General features: G+C 45.1%; 1 protein-coding gene across 1 annotated transcript in view; it reads left to right on the forward strand.

Moving 5' to 3' along the window:
• HS3ST3B1 (heparan sulfate-glucosamine 3-sulfotransferase 3B1) overlaps positions 1–18,312 on the forward strand; it is a 42,475-nt gene extending 24,163 nt beyond the window's left edge. The window contains exon 2 of the mRNA XM_063110444.1: positions 14,390–18,312. Within this exon, the coding sequence (XP_062966514.1) occupies positions 14,390–15,008 (619 nt within the window). The 3' untranslated portion in view covers positions 15,009–18,312. The remainder of the gene's footprint in view (positions 1–14,389) is intronic.
• Positions 18,313–19,818: the final 1,506 nt, after the last annotated feature.

A 19,818-nucleotide genomic window follows, 5' to 3' on the forward strand; every position in this document is an offset into this window, starting at 1 on the left:
CATACAACGCAAAACATGAAATCAATAAGATTCAACCAAACATTTTGTTTTTAGTCATTAGGCTTAAAAATAGTTACCAGACTAGTTTTTCACTGGGGCTAATGCAAGGTAAAAGGCTAATCTCACTTGTAATTCTTAGCAGCTCTCTCACTAACCATTTAGTGATTTGATCTTCTGGGAGCTTATGGTTTTGTCCCTTTGGGGGTGGGGAGTGGGAGACAGGGATGGGGACACTTTGTCTAAAGCACAGAAGAGTTGCTGGAAATTTTAAGACTCACCAGTCAGGCAGCATCATCTACCAAAAAGTTCTCATAGAATGTAACAGATAACGATGGGACCCACTCAAGTCACACGAGTACAGAACGTATTTGCAGAGCTTCCGCCTGCAACACGTTCCCTGTCTCCTATCTTTGGACTTATCCTCTCTCCTGTACAAGTCAGACTCTGCATAGTAATGTGTCACAAATTTATTGAGCTTTTAGAATAAATGATTGACCATGACTGTGAAAAGACGGAAATTTGTGGAGGTTGGACTCTGGGAAGTGTCTACACTTCACAAGCTGAGAACTCCAAAAAGGCTGGGGAAGGGGGTCTTTGACTGATGGGTTGTCCCATTAGAGTTTCCGTTGGCATTGCCATGTCTCTTATTTTCTTGAGACACCTCTTGGTCAGCTTCAAGCACATGGGCAGACCAGAAAGAAGTTCCAGGAAGAAGTAAGTTCTGATGACCAGGAGAACAGCATAAGAAACTGTAGGTTCTTCTTTGTCAGCAGCGTCTGCAGGTTTCACACTCTCTCGGATATTTTCTCTGGTTAGAAAGTGCTTTTCTTCTCTAAAATGTTCTTGAGCTATTTAAAGCCTGTGATAAGGGAGGTTTATTTGCACTAATTTCTCTTTATTTTAGTTTGACTTAAGCTTATCTCTCAAGATTTGTATTGCCCTAGCTTGTTTTATTCGGTTTTTCAGTTGACAACCACAGGATGGGTTCTGTTGGTTGAGCAGAAGGCAGGCAGAGAACGGCATGGAGCCGTCATCTCAGACTTAAGTCAAGAGTCCACTGAAATGTCTCTTGTCCCCAACTCCTGCTGGCCCCACAGTTGGGGGTGTAGGGGAGAGGAAGGTAACTGATCGTATTAAGTCTGCGAGGCAGATTTGGTTTCAGCGGCTGGGTTGTTTCTTTTCACCAGCCTCAGATAGACCCCTGCCCCTAATCTGTGGCTGTTTTGCTCCTGATCAACCTTATTATTTGCCATGTCAAAAAATGAAAGAATCCTCCAAAGTAGGTTGTGTTTATATTAAAAGCTGCCTGTTTCCCATTCCTCTTTGGCTTGGGTCATCCTGTTAGTTCAGTAATGTCAACCTAGGAAGGGAAGTTCAGTTTTCCTTTGTCTCCAGCATCCTACAGGGGACTAGGAAGGAAGGTACCAAGAAAAAAAGAAAAAAATGGGATCCCTCATAACATAAGTGAGGAATTACAGGAAATCAAAAGTCTTTCAAATATTTGTTTTTACATCAGCCTTTGAATTTAAAAACCGATTATTATGCCTTGTTTCTTAACAGTATTTCTGTCATCTAGAGCCATATGCCAGAGGAGATATCAAGAGAGGATAGGAGTGGGATTCTGCCATCATACCCTAGGTAGGGTTTTGCTGATTTCAGAGCTTATTCACAGACAAACTGCATTTGATTCTTGAAAACATTCTTTGTAAAAGTAGCAGGACACAAATGGTTTCATTTTACAGATGAGGAATGATGGCACAGAGATGTTGGGCAACTTGTCCAAGGCCACACGGCCTGACCTTGAACCCTACCTCACCAGGCTGCTTAACAAGTGGGTGCCTTCTTATAGAGCACACTTGACACTGACCTCCATCTGGATTATATCTCTTGGGGGGGCTCTGTACAGATGCCTCTGAGGTGTGTTTTATACATAGTCAATCATCAAATATTTACAGAGGTTCTACTTAAACCTCCCAACTTGTGCCAACCTACTGCTGGCTGTAGGAAGAGGTGGAATGTGGGGGTGGTAGTGGGAGAGATGGCAATTGTAGGGTCATCTTATACAATTTTAGAGCTACGGAATACCCTTTTAAGCCAGTGCATTCATATTAATACATAGGGAAATTGAGCCCAAAGCTTTGAGTGCCTTGTCCAAGGTTTTAGACTTTTGTCTGTGGCAGGGCAGAAACCAGAACTCAGGATTTCAAAGGCCCAGTGCCCACTCTGCCTTCACTCTAGTGTTGGGAAGCCTTCTCCCCCGTCTTGTTTCTCTCCCAGCCCATGCATGTAGGGTGGGGTGGGATAGTGGTTTTCATCAACTCTGTTCAATGGTGTTGCTGAGTGTTTCAGAAGCTCTTGTGTTTACAAGCACTTATACCGCTCTGCCAGGAGCACCAGGGTAGGATGCTTTTCTTGGGATGAACCAGGGAGCTGGGAGAGGATATACAGGAGTATGTAAAAAATACAAGTGAATGCAAATCTCCTGCTGTGGACTGGCCTTTGTTGCTGGGAAAGTAACCCATTGGGGGCTGGGGCTCCTGCCACCCCAGGGAAAAGAAGTGTGTTACAGGTGGGGAAGCCAGAGCTCATCAGCGACGAAGGTCAGCCCAGTTTGTGCAGAGAGGAATCTGTCAAAGCAGGAAAGATCAGAACGGCTTCAACTGTGGTTAAATTCTGGTGCCCTACTCTCCTTTCTGGGTACTCAGCTCCGCCCCGCCCCTGCCCATTGGCAGGGCCAATTTTACTTTCTAAAAAGTCTGCTTCCCAGAAAACTCTTTTTTCATTCTTTCTTATGATTTTTTTTCAGGCTTTTTTTCTTTTTTTTCTCCAGGAAATGGGACACAGGATCCCTCTGATTTCACATGATTTGTCCCAGCACACAGTGAGGTCCACTAAACAGGAGCAATACCCCAGAGAGCTCCTACACAAAAGGCTATCAGCTTTTAATTGAAACCCTCCCCCACCCTCCCACCCCCAGCCCCTTCCAGGAACAGGAACTTGTGGCCTTTGTGAAGCAGTGCCTATAACTGAGGATTCTGCCCAAATGAAAGGGATCTCGAGCTGACCCAGAGCAGTGAGATGCTCTTTTGTGCCCCCACCCCCTTATGGCATTCAAAGGCTTTTCATTTTCTGAGCAGTATTGAAATTCTAGGACAATGGAGGCCAGATCCTGGTGGTGGGGGTTGGGGGCTGGAAGTGGAGAAAGGAGAGAGGGTTGGAAGAGGAGGTTTGGGGCTTCATGCTTTGTTATTTTTCTTCGTTCCTACCCATTACCTTGGAAAAAAAAGAAAGAAAGAAAAAAGGCCCAGTAAACTTTTTAATGAATAATTACATCACTTCCGGGAGCCCCTGAAGTACAGACCTGAAATTGAGATCTGTATTGTATTTACAATTTCATTTTAAATTATTTTAAGCCCTCCCAAAGGAGTTCTTTGATATGCAAACATCTCCCCCCAAATGGAGATAATTATTTATGGAGATGTGGCCCTTTGAAGGGCGAGCTCTGAACTGTTGAGCTTTGAAGCTTCCTAGGAAAGGAGGAAGGTTCCAGATAAAGAGTGGCTGGGCTGATACGCATCTTCCTCCCACCCTCCTCCTTGCCAACCTGAACTCCCTGGGAAGAAAGCTGCTTTAAAGAAAACACCTCCCTGTGTTGCGACTCTCGAGTCACAACTGTCTTGTGCCATTGTCCCCGTGACTGTGTTAAGTTTTGTAGGAAATATGCCTCCTCTCATCCCTGGCTGGGTGTCTTATCTTTCTGTAGGAGATGAAAAGGGCAGAGGAGAGATTAACTTTGTCTTTTTTAACCCTGAAGTCCCATGTGATTTGCAATGTCATGAGGTGGAGAGACACCAGGGAGTTTTGGGGGGTGAATACTCAGGGTTGGAAGATCGGCCTTCAGAGATGATAATAGTTTCATCCATGGTTGCAACTATAGAAAATCCCATGATGAGGACTGTAATGACTTTGGGAACTACTCTTTTTCATCTTTCTGGATTTTCTTTCAAAATGTTTTAACACTTGGGCCCAGGGTACCAAATGTCCCCACCCCCGAACCTGCCAGCAGCGTCTTTCACCTTTAGGACTTGTCTGGCAGCTTTGAAGTTTGAAGCGTCTCCTTCCCTCCCCCACCAGCTGACCTAAAAGTCTGCAGCCACCCCCTGCACTCTTTTAAGGTGGCCACTGAGCGGGACCTCCTTGTGATGGGGATTAAGGCAACTGGTCCAGCAAATACTGAGCCTATGATAAGGTCCCCAGCTGCCATTGATTGCCTGGGCCTGGAGCCCAGTGTTTGTGCACCACCTTCCCTTGGGAATGGACAGACAGGGTGGGTGCTAAGGCTTCAGTGCCAAGGAGGAGAGGCTGAGTGAGGGGCTTGGGCAGTCCCAATTCAGTCTTAGGTTCCCATATGCTAACTTTGACAAATCTGTTTTACCTGAGTAGGAGGAAGGGTTTTTCATCTTTTATCAGTGGTTGTGGGATGAAGTGTGGGTGGCCCCTGGGGATTTCAAGACCAGCAAAGCTGGGCCTGCCTCTCACCTCTAAGTTGGTGGGGAAGATGGGTGTTTAGAGATGCAGGGGATGAGGATACCTATGGTGTTGGCTCAGGTTAAGGGTGTGAGACCCTATTCTTGCCCAGAGAGGAAAAGCATAGTTCACAGAAAAGAAACCAAGGAAAGATGGGATCTGTCAAAGAAAACCAGAGCCACAGTTGTTAAAGTGGTAAAAGCAGATTTTATCCAAGACTACTGCAATAGGGGACAAGAGACCTCAGTATAGAACTGGGCTCAATTCTTTCTTCTTTTTTTTTTTAATGCAGTTTTTGGACAGGGATTGAACCCTGGACCTTGGTGTTATCAGCACCATGTTCTCACCATTGGGCTAACTAGCCAGCTGGACGAGGCTCAATTCCTAACACTACATGGACAAGTGGGAATTTATAAGGGGGGATGGGGCATATCAGTGGATGGAAAATTACTAAGAGGAAACACCCAGGGGTTAGGGGGATTCTGGCCAAACTGACCCAACCAGATTCTTGCTGAAGACGGGCTGAGGTGATCAGACATCACCTGGGGAGTGAGGAACCTGGTCAGAGATGGAGGGTGATCAGCTGTGGATGATGCGGGATTCTGGCAAAACCAATGCAGCAGGATTCCTGCTAAAATTGGATGGTAGAGACAAACACAGAATTACAACAGTTTAGGCCTAGTTGAAAAGTTCAGGGGAGCCCAGGTACGGCTTGATCAGGGAAAGAATCTTTGTCAGATCTCAGTGTTTTTTCATTTTTTTAAATCAACTTTATTTTTAGAGTAGTTTTAGGTTCACAGCAACACTGAGAGGAAGGTCCAGAGATTTCTCACACATCTCCTGCCTCCACTCACACACAACCTCCCCCGTTATCAACGTCTTCCACCACAGTGGTACATTTGTCACAATCGATTAACCTACGTTGACACACCCACAGTCCTTAGTTTACATAAGGGTTTGCTGTTGGTGTTGTACATTCTATGGGTCTGGATAATGTATAATGACATGTGTTCACCATTATAGCATCATACAGAGTAGTGTCACTGCCCTACAAATCCTCTGTGCTCTGCCTGTTCCTCTGTCCCTCCCCACTGGGATCCCAGTGTCTTGATTTTAGCCGCTAATGTTTGTGGGTTTATCAGGCACTCAAAATACAGCACTTTATTTGTTTTAACCCCTTTAGGTGGGCACCTTCATTTTCTAGACAGATTTGTAACTGCAGATGCTAGGAATGAGTTTTAGGGTTTTTTTTTTTTTTTTTTTTTGGAGGTAGGAGGGAGGAAACAGCCTTCCTAGAAATCTTGATTCTCCTGTGTGTAAAGATTTCTCTGTTGCATTTTTATTTTATGAATTCTCAGAGGCTGGACGTGGGCTTCATGGAAAAACTAAAGCTGATGAGGTATCACAGTTTCCTGGCTTGTGCCCTTGAGATTATTGTCAGGACCGTTTATCAGAATGGGCAGAGCCCTGCAACCTCCTCTTTTGAGCTAATTTTACAGACAAGGAAGTTGAGGCCCAGAAAGTCAAGAATGTGGCTGGGGTACCTGCCAATTAGGAGCAAAGACCTCCACAAAAATAACTTTTTTTTTTTCTTAAGCAACAGTAAACATATCTGTTACATCAAAATTTCTAAGTCCTTGTTGGCCACTTTCTCATTTCAATCAATATTTTTCCCAAAACAGTATCAAAACAAGGACTTGGGCAGATTTTGGTTCTTTTTAAGGGGACTTGTGAAACCTTCATTGGAAGGGCAGCATAAGGGAATTTTTGCAGATGGTAGAACTGTTCTGTGTCTTGATTGTAGTGGTGGTTACATAATTCCTTGCTTTTGTCAAAATTCTTAGAACTGTACACCAAGAGTGATTTTTTACTGCATGTAAGTTAAAAACTAAATTTTAAAAAAGAAGGAAAAAACTCTTTGTTGGAGTTCAGAAAATGCAGGCTATTTCTGCAATTAAGCAAAGAAATCAGTCTCCCAACGGAAGAGGAAAGAGGGGTGGCTGAATGCTCCCCTAATTTTCTTCAATCGGATTGGAAGACAGGCCTTGCGCAGCTCAGTGTGGCTTGAGCTTGTTCTCTCTGAGGTTCATAAATTTCCATCCGTCACATGTGTCATGTAAATGTCCAGGCATCTGTTTGACTGTAGTGAGTTGGGTTATGCTCATTTCAATAATCTTCCTTTCTATTGTTGAATAATTTATCAGTTCACACAGTGAGTTCAATTGCTGGACTAGGAGTAGGGTTTCACTGAAGAAAGGAAGAACCAGAAAAAGAAAATCAGGGCAACATTTGGTACTGGAAAACCTCAGAATTATAGGGCTTTTTAGAACTTCTCTGGTTCGTTCTAATTTCTTTCTCCTTTAGGCTTGAGGGTTTGTTTTTAATAGTCTGCTTCTAGCAGCAGCACTTAAGAGGCCCCCACAAGATGTGGGATGTTTGTGGTAAAGTCTGTGCTTCTCCAACGCCCTGGGACAGCTAGTCCCCCGCGGGAAATCGGCTCAGCAGATAGTCAGCTTACCTTCCCAGCTGAGGAACAGGCACAGCCAGAGGTTACCTCTGACCTGAGGCTGGAGATTCTAAATCCTCAAACACGATTCTGACCATCCCCCTACCCACCTGCCTCAAGATTAGAAAAGAGGGAAATGCCTGGTGGTCATTTCTGATATTATCTTAGTTTCATGGGACTTTTTTTTTTTTCTTGAGAAACAAGAACTTAGTTTCATTTTAAACCAAGAACTTTGACAAAAGCATAAATGAGATAATCTAATACTAGTGTTATTCTTTACCTGTTTGTTTTTCTTTCTTCTGCTTAGGATGATATTATCTAACTTTTGATGATGAAAGAGTTAAATGCATCTGTTAGCTTTTCTTTATCACACAAGTAGAGAGGGACTTATCTTTTTTCTGTTTCCTTTAGTTTGCCTCATTTTGTTTTACTGGTAGTCTGATTTGTATTTGATACCTGTCAGGTGTGTGTGTGCATGCACGTGTGTGCACGCATGTGCATGTGTGTGTTTGTTTAGTAGCAACAGATACCTTTGCATTAAGCCCAATTGTATCTTATTTATTCTCTTCTATGCAATTTGTAGACCACTGGGGCCTAAGTCCTCATTTGCTTTAGGAAGAAGTCTACTGTCAGCTGAGACAATGTGACCCTTAGTTCTCTAGCCTTCACTCTAGGCCTTTGACTGAAATAGTAAGTCTTGGATTAACCAACTTAACCAGTTCTGTTCACAATGTTGTTCTCATGTTTTTTCTCCACCATGGTGGCTGCTATGGGTCAAATATATCCCCCAAAAGTTCATGTGTTGGAAACTTGATCCTCACTGTAACAGTGTTAAGAGACTGGTTAAATCTGATTATGATATTCAAAAAGTGGGGCCTTGGAGAGGTGATTGAATCATGTTGGCTTGATCCATTCATGGACTAATGGGTTGATGGTTTAACGAATTTTCATGGGCTGGTTCTGATGGCTTTATAAGGAGAACGAGTGAGAAGGTTAGCTGTCTAGCTCTTGTCATTCTTGCTATGTGATAACCTGTGTTGCCCTGGGACTCTGTAGGGAGTCCCTGCCAAGAGGAAGGCCCCCACCAGATGCACCTCCTGGACTGTGGACTTCCCAGCCTCTAAAACTGTAAGAAATAAATTTCATTTCTTTATAAATTACTCACTTTCAGGTGTTCTAAGTCACAGAAAACAGACTTAGATGCACACGAATATCAACGGAATAAGTGACTAGAGTGAATGACAGGTTCCAGGCCCACAGGTACCACAGAATAATAGTTTCCTATCCTGGTTGCACACTAGAATCATCTAAAAGATTCCTGTGTTGGGGCCCTGCCCACCCAGGCCCTGACTCTGTGAGTCTGGGGTGGGACCCAGGCATGTCCTACTTGTTAAAAATAACCTACGTAGTTCTAATGTTCAACTTGGTGAAACTGACAGCCCCAGAGAGGTCATGTGACTTTCTTTTTGGTATCTCAAACAAGCTGAAGCCTGAAATACCCCTGCAAACCCTCTTCTTCTTAAGGATCCTGCTGTGTGGCCTAGCTCTTTGAGGTCACTGGTATTTCTGGAAGTTCACTGCGCTTGTCCTCCCCAGATGTTAATGGTGACAAGCCTGCTTCACCCCTTAGGTTTAATTGAAGAAGTGGGGTTTCTTCTGCTTTCTGTCACCCTACATTTCCTGGCATGTGCACCTGCTTAGTTAGTATCTGCTTGGCTTGTCCTAAAGGACACCAGTTCTCACAGGTTGTGAGCACAGTGTCTTCCTTGGTCTTGGACTGGAGATACTGTCCAGCCCCTTCAGCTTCACAAGTATCTACATGTGTCAGGTTTCTGTGCTTTTCAAAGAGGTATCCCTTCCTGCCCATGTGGTAAAGAGGTAAGGAGGGGGCTGGGCCAGGGGCGCTGGAGGGCAGAAGCTGTTGCAATGATTGGTAATTTTTCAAGCCCCATAGTATGCGGTTTGCAACAGGAGTATGTGAAGCAAAGAGGTTTATTGTTTTGAAATCTGACTCATATTTGAACAGTTATGATCAGCAGTGATCTGATTCGCACCTACTATTAAGATCCTAATCTATGAACGAGAAAGAAAAAACACAGGAATCTGTTTACAGAGAGGACAGGTGTACAGCTCTATGTGCTCTTAATCATATTAAGAAGAAACAAAGGCAGGTTAACAGGGAGACAACTGTGGAGGTGTGACATGAGAGCTGATTCCAGTCCCACCTCTCTGACCTGCAGACCGGGGACCCTGTTCCAAGCGAGTCACCCTCTTTCCTTCAGCCTCAGTTTCTTCATTAGTAAATTGGGGATTACAAATACTATCTTGAAGCCTTGTTGCAAGGATTAAATCAGATAATGGATGTGAAAGTTTCCTTGCAAGCTCCAAAGCACTATATAATTATTACTGTGACAGTTTGAGAAACTGGCTTTCATAATGAGCAGCTCAATTAACTCACATAAAGTGCTGACTCCAGAGGCCAGCCTGGGGCAGGATCGGCTGCCGGCCTGCTGGGATGGGCAGCCAGGGCCCATGGTGGTGGTGGTGGGGGTCCCTCGGCCACATCCCCAACCTTCTTCTCTGAACCACTGTTGAGCTCAGAGAGGTTTCTGAGCATGATGGCAAGAAAGCGTGACCAGAGAACGGGAGGAGATAGAGGAAGGTGGGCCCCGAAAAGCAAATGGAAAGGTCTTTGCTCCAGGATCTGCAGGTGGGTGGGGGTGGTGGGAGAAGAGCAGCTGAAGGGAGAAGAGGGAGCTGCCTAGAATGGCCTGGAAGGTTCTGCGCCAGGAGTCCTCCACATGCTTCTCAGGCCGTGCTGTGTTCCCCACTTGGTGGGACAGAGATTCTTTGCTTGACCAAGCTTTACAGTCAGGCTCCTGACCTTCTCTTAGGCCCACCTGTGCACTTCCTTGTAAAATCCAGTTTTAGCAAAAGAGCTCTGCTAAGTCAGTTTAGCACGGACTCTCCCACCCTCGATATCTGATCAGGCTCCTCATCCACCACCATTCCCCAGGTGATGTCTGGTCACCCTGGCTTGTCTTCAACAAGAGTTCTGTTGGGTCAGTTTATTTTATTTTTTATTAACTTTTATTTTGGCAGAATTGCGAAGCTTTTGCTATAAAATGTTCTAATGGCTTATTCTAGTATGTCAGCTTAGTTTAACCAGAATCCCCCTTACCCCTGATGTTTCCTCTTAGTAATTTTTCATCCACTGACTTCCACCTGCTCCTTGGCCGTGAATTCCCCCTTGCCCATGCTGTATTTGGAGCTGAGCCCAGTCTCTCTCTCCACCATTGCAAGACTCCGTTACTGGTCTCTCCACCTACCATGATGGTCCTGAATAAAGTCTTTCTTACTGTGATTTAACAAATGTCATTGAGTCATTTTTTCTTTAACAGGTGGATCCACAGGGGTATGCTGGGGAAATGCCAGGCTCTGTCTGAGTTTAGTGCCTGCTGCAGACTTGCCCCTGGCACGTGTGGAGAGGGCTCAGGTGGCATTTGCAGAAATGATGGAGAACCCAGTTGTGCCACGCACCCAAGGGGTGGAGTGGCCCCAGAGCCCACAGGACAAGGGCTGAGAAATCTCTTTGTCGCAGCAGTAGTTCCCCTGTTCCATTATTTTGACAGTAATCAAAATAAGTCCTGAGGCTCTTTGAGTGCTTTCTGACACATGTGGACAGACCCCAGACTGTCCTGGAGAGGGGTCCCCCAGGGCTGCTACCCCATATGGTTTGGGGGACCAGCAGGCTGTCAAGCATAGTAAATCTGCTCAGAGTGGAGAATCTTTATTTATGGTTGATCTCCCATTTTCTTGTGACTAGTTCTATTCTGTGGTTTCTTATTCATAATGGCTGATTTATCCATTTTGTTTGGCTATAGACAGGCCCTTCTTTAGGATTGTTGGGAAAGGCAGGCAGCGAGGTTGAGAGGTGGCTGTGGACCTGCCTCTCCTGGAACCCTGCCTCCCCATTGCACCTCTGTGGGGTAGAACTGAATGAGGGACAAGTCCTCTGTGTGCAAACCTTGCTTCTTTACATCCTTGCCGAGATTGTGTCAACAGATGATAATCAATAACATTTTCCTAGCACCTATTAGGTGCCAGGCTGGATACCAAGGTGAGCTTCACTGTCCTCTAACATACCCCAGGAGGCAGACTCCATCTTTTTCCCAATGTACAGATGAGAAAACTGTGGCATGGACAGGTTAGTGACCTGCCCGGGATCACACGCCTCAGTGAATGGTGATGCTGAAGAGTCCGACGTGGTGGCCTGATTTCAAAGCCTGTGCTGGGTCAGACTGACTCTCTGTCAGACCCTACACCCACCCATCCACAATGGCCCTGCGGAACTCTGGGGACTGGATTTCCTCCCATCCTGGTGATAACACTTTGATGCTGAATATTAACCTTTTGTAGACTGTCAAGTTGCAGATATTTTAACACAGGGAAAATGTTTGGGCTTTGTCTGACTTGACCTGCTTTTTAGTGAAATGCAGAATAAGTTGAGAGCCGGGACTCTAATCCTCGACCACATTAGCCTGGTTACACGGCTACATTAATCTAAGTGGTTAATGGGCCAAGTGGGTCAATCCAGCTTTAGCTTAAGCCAGGGATGGCTCCGGTGCTGCTGAGGCTGTCTTCTGTAAGGGAGAAGCAGTCTCTCTCTAACTCCCTATTGGCTGTGTCGTGGAAGAGGAGCTGCTCTCCCCAGGGAATTGCCCTTGCTGGCTCATGTGATACACAGTTTATACATCTTTCTATAAATGTGTGTAATAGAGGAATTGTGGTCTCAGTAGATTAGGATGGCTTGAAACTGGACGTTTAGAATGTCCTACTGAGAAGAAAATATTTTTTGGTCAAAAATAACGTGGAAATGGACTTTTTTTTTTTCATTCCTGTGCCTAGGTAGGAATCCATCAGAAATCTCTGTCCCATAGCTAATGGATGATTGCAGATCTGTGACCAAAAGTTATTGTCCAGTTAGTTAAAACCTCTCCTTTTGATGTCTTTACACCAGTGTATACACACACACGCTTAATTTTGGTCCTACCATGTGCTTTAAACTGTGTATTAAGCAATTTAATAATGAAAATAATAGTGGTAGTAGCTAATATTTGTCAAGAATATACCATATGTCAGGCATGTTCTGAGCATAGTATAATTATAAATTGTTTTAAACCTCATTAAACTCCCATGAGGTACATATTGTTATTCCCATTTTAGAGGTGAGGAAAAGAAGCCCAGAAAAGTTACATAAGTTATTCAAGGTGACACCACCCATAAGTGGCAGAGCCAGGATTTGAACCCAGGTGGTCTCACTTCCAACCCCACGTTCCATAACTGTTAAGCTAAACTGCTTCAACTTTACAGACTTCATTTAATTTTCATGACAACTGAACAAAGTAGGTGGAATTATTCCCATTTCACAGATTAGGATACCAAGGCTCAGAGAGGTAGAGGGACTTGCTTCCTGGTCACACAGCTAATAGTGGCAGAGAGGGACTCAAACCCGGGCTCATTTGCACTGAAGGCCACACTCCTAGCCCTTAATATTTTCCTGCAGGACTTACCGACTAGCCAGACCACTTGGCCACTTCTTCTTTCACATATATGTATTGGACCCCTGCCCTGTTCTAGGCATCATGTTAGGTGCTAGGGACAGAACAGAGGACGGCACCAGTACAGTCCCAGCCTTCGTGGAGCTTATTGAGACCCCTTCACAAATCTGCACATCTCGTCGTCAGGGGACATCTCACCCGTCACTTTCTCTCCACTCTTCCATTTCCCCTCTCCTGAGGTGGAGAAGAACCTTAAACCAGAAGCTTTCTTGTGGTTGAGCACCTATTTTTACATCCTATTTTTAACCAAAACGTGCCATCCTCTCTACCCCAGGGTTTCCCTGTTCCTCCTCTCCAGTCCTCCCACCTTGCCCCCTGCTTGCCATGGTTGCTGCTCTTTCTACTTTCTAGAGCACCTTCCTATGGATTTACTTGAAAATGTTCTATGGTGTGGACGAGTAGAAACCACAGACTCCTAAACTCCAGGCGCAGGACTCTCCTCCAAGTGTTTTATAGCAATAGTTGCGTAGTCTTGTAACAGAATTTATTTAATAACCAATAAAATGTGCAACCTTTTCTTTTATAATGTCAGCTATATGAATGCGCCTTTTGACTTAATTTTTTGTAACCAAGGTCTTACATTATTGATTTGTGTAGTCGATGTGGTTGTGATTTGACACCACATACTGCTTTTTGGTCCAAATATCAATACCTGTATTTACAGTAGATTGTGACAGTGTTGTCTACATACTTTTGTTTAAATTAATGCTGTGAAAGATATCGTACAAGGTTTTTTTTTTTCTTTTTTAAAATGGAATCTGAAGTATTTTTGGAAGCTTCTAGAGTTGTATCTTGGGAGTTTCCTCAGGGCATGTTGGTATCAGTTTATATTTACCTGATTTCACCTGATATTTTGACTGCTACATGCTTTGTTGGTTTTTGAAGTGAAGACATTTGTTAGCGGTCACTGTGATAAAGCTGGTACAACCTGGCTGGATCAGGGGGACGTTTTCCTTCCAGTGCTCATGGCATATTTTCCTAGGCATGGAGAGGGGTCCAGGAAGGCTAGCTTGAGGACTCGTGGGCAGCAAAATCTCTGGGAGCCCCTGGTGTTATTTTTTAGAAAAGGCACATATCCAGAGGCCAAAGGCTTCTGTGTTTTGACATATGTTTGGGGCGGTCCGAAAGCTGAATTCCCTGAAAAATAAGGGCTAGGTGACACACAGCAGGATCTTAGAGACACGGGTGGGTGTCCTGTTCTTCCTACCCCGTGTGAAGGTGCCATCACATCTCAGGTGGTGTCTGGCCTCCAGCCTGCAGGTGGGATGTTATGCACCTTTCAGCCCTAAAATTCTGCTTGTATTTTTGCGTGTTTCTACCACCGTTCGCAGTCATAATACAAAGGGGGCCGGGGTGAGCAGTGCTGACCTTGAGACGCGGGTCCCAGAGGCGTCGGTCACCTTCTGACCCGAGTTTGGTTTGTTTGCTCTTCTCTCACTCACCTAAAGAACCTGACCCAGGTTAATCTCTTGCAGCACCGTGGACTGATAGTAACAACCAATAAAAACTCGACATGGCACTTTCTCTGTGCCAGACGCTTTTCTGAGCTGTCGAAGTGTAGTGACTCCTTTAGCCACCACAACGACCTGTGACACGGGCAGTGTCGCCGCTCCCCGTTGCACAGGTGGCCAGGCGCCTTCTCCGCGGTCACACGTGCACGGCCCCGCCTGTCCCTGCAGATCAGGCGCAGCCGCTCATGCCTCCGGCTCTAACACGCCTTCTCGCTCTATCTCAGGGACCTGATGCCGAGGACCCTGGACGGGCAGATCACCATGGAGAAGACGCCCAGCTACTTCGTGACGCGGGAGGCGCCCGCGCGCATCTCGGCCATGTGCAAGGACACCAAGCTCATCGTGGTGGTGCGCGACCCGGTGACCAGGGCCATCTCGGACTACACGCAGACGCTGTCCAAGCGGCCCGACATCCCCAGCTTCGAGAGCCTGACGTTCCGCAACCGGAGCGCGGGCGTCATCGACACGTCGTGGAGCGCGCTGCAGATCGGCCTGTACGCGCGCCACCTGGAGCACTGGCTGCGCCACTTTCCCCTGCGCCAGATGCTCTTCGTGAGCGGCGAGCGGCTCGTCCGCGACCCGGCCGGCGAGCTGGGCCGCGTGCAGGACTTCCTGGGCCTCAAGCGCATCATCACGGACAAGCACTTCTACTTCAACAAGACCAAGGGCTTCCCCTGCCTCAAGAAGGCCGAGGGCAGCGGCAAACCCCACTGCCTGGGCAAGACCAAGGGCCGGCCGCACCCCGACATCGACCGCGAGGTGCTGCAGAGGCTGCGGGACTTCTACAGGCCCTTCAACCGCAAGTTCTACCAGATGACCGGCCACGACTTTGGCTGGGACTGAACGGCCCCGGCCTGTGTCTCTGCCCACGCGGCTTATATATGGAGAGAGATTATATGTATGTAAAATGTACAGAAATCTATTTTATGATAATTTATTTTTAATTCATAAGCAATTAATTCACTAAGCTGCCTAGCCACACTCTTAGAGAGTTAGCTTCATCATCTGTTAACATTCCAGAGTGTTTCTAACTCTTCACATTTCGCTCTGTTCCTCACCATTGATGGCGCTCCCATTTTTGTCTCTCCCCTACCTGTTATATTTAAAAAGAAGAAAAGCACAACTTGAGATTTTGGTTGTTACGGGTATTCAGCCTTCAATCGCCATCTGAGTTTTCCAGTCGCTGCCTCCTTCTGTCTGGGGTCTCATAGTCCAGCTTCCCGTGTCTCTCCTGGCCTGTGTACCTCGTAGGGGCGCCAAGCTGCCTCAACAGTGCTGTATTCTGCAGGTCAGGCCCCACGTAGCAGTTTCCTTGTCGCTGTGGTTTCAGCTCCAAGCATGTAGGCTCCCAGCACAGTGCGAGAGTTCCCCCCACCTCCACTCTGCACACGGGGGACTCATTCACCACCTTTACAGAGACATCCACATCCTTTTAGAATCAGGATGCCAGGACTCACTTATTTTAGCTTTTGATTTTGAAGGATGGCCCTGTAGCCTCTTCTGCCCCATTCCCTGGTTCCTTAACCAGCTTGAAGTATATGCAGATGTAGCCCCCCTCTTCCCTAGGTCACGTGTGTGAGATGCCTGGATGCTGCTTTAGAAATAAAGATGACCTTGTCTAACTTGCATGAGAATGCACCATGCTCTGTTCTCCAGGCAGACAGCTCTGCTTTGACACACCAAAGAATCCCGTAGGCTAGAAGAGCCACTGGCACAAACCGGGGGCACTGAGTGTCAAGACCCAGAGGAGTCAGGTGCGTCCTGTGCCATCATTGTCTTTCAAGGCGCTGGTAGGTTCAGAGCCAGCCAGTACTGGACAATAGGCTCACAGCGCCAACTGGGAGAAAAGACAAATGACAGGCATTTGTCATTTGGCAGAGGGGGAATCCCTGGCACCCAGGCTTTATGTCTCCTTGGAATTTCTAGCTCATCTCAGAATGACAGCATGGTCTGTAGCCAATGGCCAAACAGCAAGAATCAAGAGCGGCCCTTGTAAAGGCAGGTTGGGAAAGCTGGCCCATGTTGGCTGTAAGCCCTTGAGCCTGACACTGGTTTTAGCCAGGTCTTGACCGAGGGGTTGCCAGCATTGTTACCACTCTGCAGAATGCCATTTCCCATACCTCTCTGTTGAGAGAGCAGTTGAGGGTCATTTACGATGACCACACAGTTGGGTAATCATATAGCAATCTCACATGAGGACATGACATATTTAGTTTATCCTCAGTTTTCTAAACCAGAATGCTTCTATCACAAAAGAATTATTATATGAGTTATACTATCATCAAGGAATATGGGGAAGACACACATATTGTCAAAGTCGCTGGGTTGTGATATTTATAGCAGACACTTTTGTACATCATATGGGATAACTTACCTGATAGCATAAGAAAACTTGTATGAAAAGAGAAAAAGATAATTGATCTTTAGGAACTAATCAGAGATGTCACTGGATTTTAAGTGACATCTTGATAATCTGGTTTGTATTTGCCCACAAGTTGTAGCCCAGATCTAGCTAGCTTATGTTTAGCAGCAGAACTATCATTGTGTAGGTTCTGTTTCAGAGGAAGGCCAATGGGGGCGCTGTGCATTCCTCAGATGTTATGTCCATTTCATAGCTTTTTTACTGTCTCTAGAAAGCAGAGTAGAACCTGCACTCAGGGGAACACCATAATCATAGCATGGTTCTCCCTGCTTGCTGCTTGGGTGTGAAAAACACCTGCATAAGGGTGCTAATTGGACCTGCATTTTTCTGTTCAGGAGGTTCATTTGAAATCAAATTGAGAACAGCTATTTTCAGTTACAGCGTAATATTGCTTGACCTGAAAGGTGATGCACAAGTCCTTCACTTAGCTGTGCCCAGCCTGCTTTCTGAACATTCATAGTCTGACATGGCTCACAATGCTGAATCGCAGAAAGACTCTGAGAAGGCTGAGTAAAGTGATAGGAAAGCATGTGTGAGCCTTTCCTTCCCCTTCAGGTCCCCGCCCTCTTTCCAATTTTTGATTAAGTTGTTGATTCCCTGCCTTAAAATAAAACTGAAACAGGAAATTTTCAGAGAGGAGGGTCATTTAGTCATGAACGCTGAATTGGGTCAAAATGCTATTCTGGGTCAAATTCTTGAATCCAAACAGATGTCGATAATTAGCACTGATGGAGTAGAGCAAGTTTTTCTAGGTAAGACAAATAAATCAAACATCACGTGCATCTTTTCCTAAGGGTCTGATGGCTTATAGTTCCGGACCAATCGGATTCAGCCTCTGCCCTGAGGTTACACCCCATCATGTGATAGTTATTACACAACCCGCAGGTCTTCCTCCTGGAGAAGTCAGGCAACAGGGAAAATTAAGCCTTGGGTTTCTTCCTGTTGTAGCAATCTGCAAGGCCACCAAGCTTAACTCTTTAGCTGCTAGAAGACAAATACCAGTGTTTTAGCAATTTGTCCTAGCACATGTTTTGAATTTCATCCAATTTACAGGAAAAGTTCTGGCATTCATTGGAGTACTTTATTCCTCTTAGTTTTGTTTCTTTTCTCACTTAAAAACAGACAAAATGGTTAATGAAAAAATTGCAGGCTTTTATTGTTCCTATCTCTCCCATTTTTTCTTTGAGGTGTTTGTATAGTAGTCTGTTAACTTTGTAGGCAATACCTGGAAAGGTATTTTAGGTACAGTGACTACGGAATAAATTATTGGATAATGGAAGAGGAGAAATTATCTTCATCACATTCTCTTTGGGAGTCATTTTGAGTGACAGGTACATTTCAGACCTTTGGAGAAACAGTTTCAGATCCTGCTAGGATATTTTTGTAGGAAAAGAAAATGGAAGGTTTCAATAAACTAGAAACACTTAGTGTGTATCTAAGACGCTGACACAGAAGTCAATATTTTTCTTTTCAGCTTATCAAGAAAAATGGCAATAAAACTTAAAGGTGTGGTTAGATTTTTTTTTCACTTTTGTAACATTAATTTATGACTGAGTTTCGTTCAACCTAGTAATTTAAAATACTGTGCAAATTCTAGCAGTCTGTCTTCTATAACCTGGATGTTAGAATAGCCAATATGTGCAAAAAAATTAAATCGAGTATTTTGTTCTATGTATAACACAAATTAATTTTACACAGAGAAAGATGTTTCTAGGAAAATGAAATCTGGTAATTCATACTATTTCTTTGTACGAACAAATAAAATATATTTTACCAACTTATGAGTACTTTTATGTTTTATTATGTATTGCAGATGGACAAGGTAGCACTATTCTATGCAGTAACTGATCACACGTGCATGTGTGCACACACATGCACCGTCATTCTGAGGGCAGTTTGATCTTTCAGATTTTAAAGAGTTAGATCCAAAATCCAACCAGTACACAAATGTTTGGGGTGGATTTTTTGTGAATGACTTCCCTCCTGGAGAAGATTATCTGCTGCTCCACCCCCACCTCCACCCAGAAATTTCTGTCCTTTACATGGGATTCCAAGAACATCGAGTGCTGCAGCCTTTCAGCGCCACAGGTTTGGCCCAAAGTGGGTGTGTGTCGGCAGCCGCATGTCACAGGGCAGGTGCAATACAGAGCAACTATGGCTGGGTAGATTTGGATAACAGTGGCATTAGATTCCCCCATTTGCACAGTGTTCTCATGTTATGTGAAGATCCTACTCTGTGAGCTAGGCAGAAAGGGCTTGGGTGAGATAGCATTTCTCTATCTTTATTGTCTCAAACTGCCTTCGGTTTTCTTTTGACCTACCACACCATCTGTACGATTATTATTTTCTCCTTTGAACATTGGACTCATTCTCGTATTTAATTTAAAAAGAATGTATTACAATCTTAAGTGAAAAGCCAGGATCTCTTGCCATAAGGAGGAGGCAATCATAGAAAAATAAGCATGATGCAAACAAAGAGGTGCTATTAATTTCTAACTAGATGATCCAACTAAAGGCGAGTTAGCTTTGGCCTTAGGCTCACTTGCTGCTGCTGTGTGCATCTCGCCGTGGAGAATAGAGCAGGATTGAAGCGGGAATGGCCTGCTCCACGTTATTTACTGCATGCTTAAATATGGGCACCCCTCCCCCCCATCGTCTTTGGTAGCGCTCTTGATTTTCTCACACTTGGGGAACACTGAATCACACTAGGAAAATGCCTTGGGTTGAGGCATAGAGTTGGAAATTAGCATTTGGAGAAGGCAGTGAAGAGAAAACCCTGGCTTAAATGGAGGACACAGGTTGGTCAGTTGGGAGACAAGTCTTTGTGAAGATTAGGTTTCCAAGAGCCAGCATTCTATGGAGACCGGTTACTTCAAACAGGAACATGCCACAGGTGAAGTAAGCCTGTGCCTTGAGTTCTGGCCTGACTTTGCACCCCATCCCATTAATTTTATGCTTTTTCTACAGAAAAGATGATAAAACAGACCAAAATCTACTTACTAACCTGATAGCACAGTTTAGAGCAGTAGTTGTCAAGCTTGGGCAAATATTCAAGTGACCCAGAGAGGCCTTAAAAAAATTCCAAAACCCGAACATGCTTCGGATCAATGACATCTAGAGTCTCTAGGGGGTGAGGCCCCAACATTGGTCTATGTTAAAAGCTCCCCAAGTGATTCTAATGTGTGGCCGAGATTGGGAGCTGGGGGGTTGCTGTGGTTCACAAAGCGTGGC

The sequence above is a fragment of the Cynocephalus volans genome, chromosome 10 (genome assembly GCF_027409185.1).
Source record: "Cynocephalus volans isolate mCynVol1 chromosome 10, mCynVol1.pri, whole genome shotgun sequence".
In the NCBI taxonomy this organism is placed as follows: domain Eukaryota; kingdom Metazoa; phylum Chordata; class Mammalia; order Dermoptera; family Cynocephalidae; genus Cynocephalus; species Cynocephalus volans.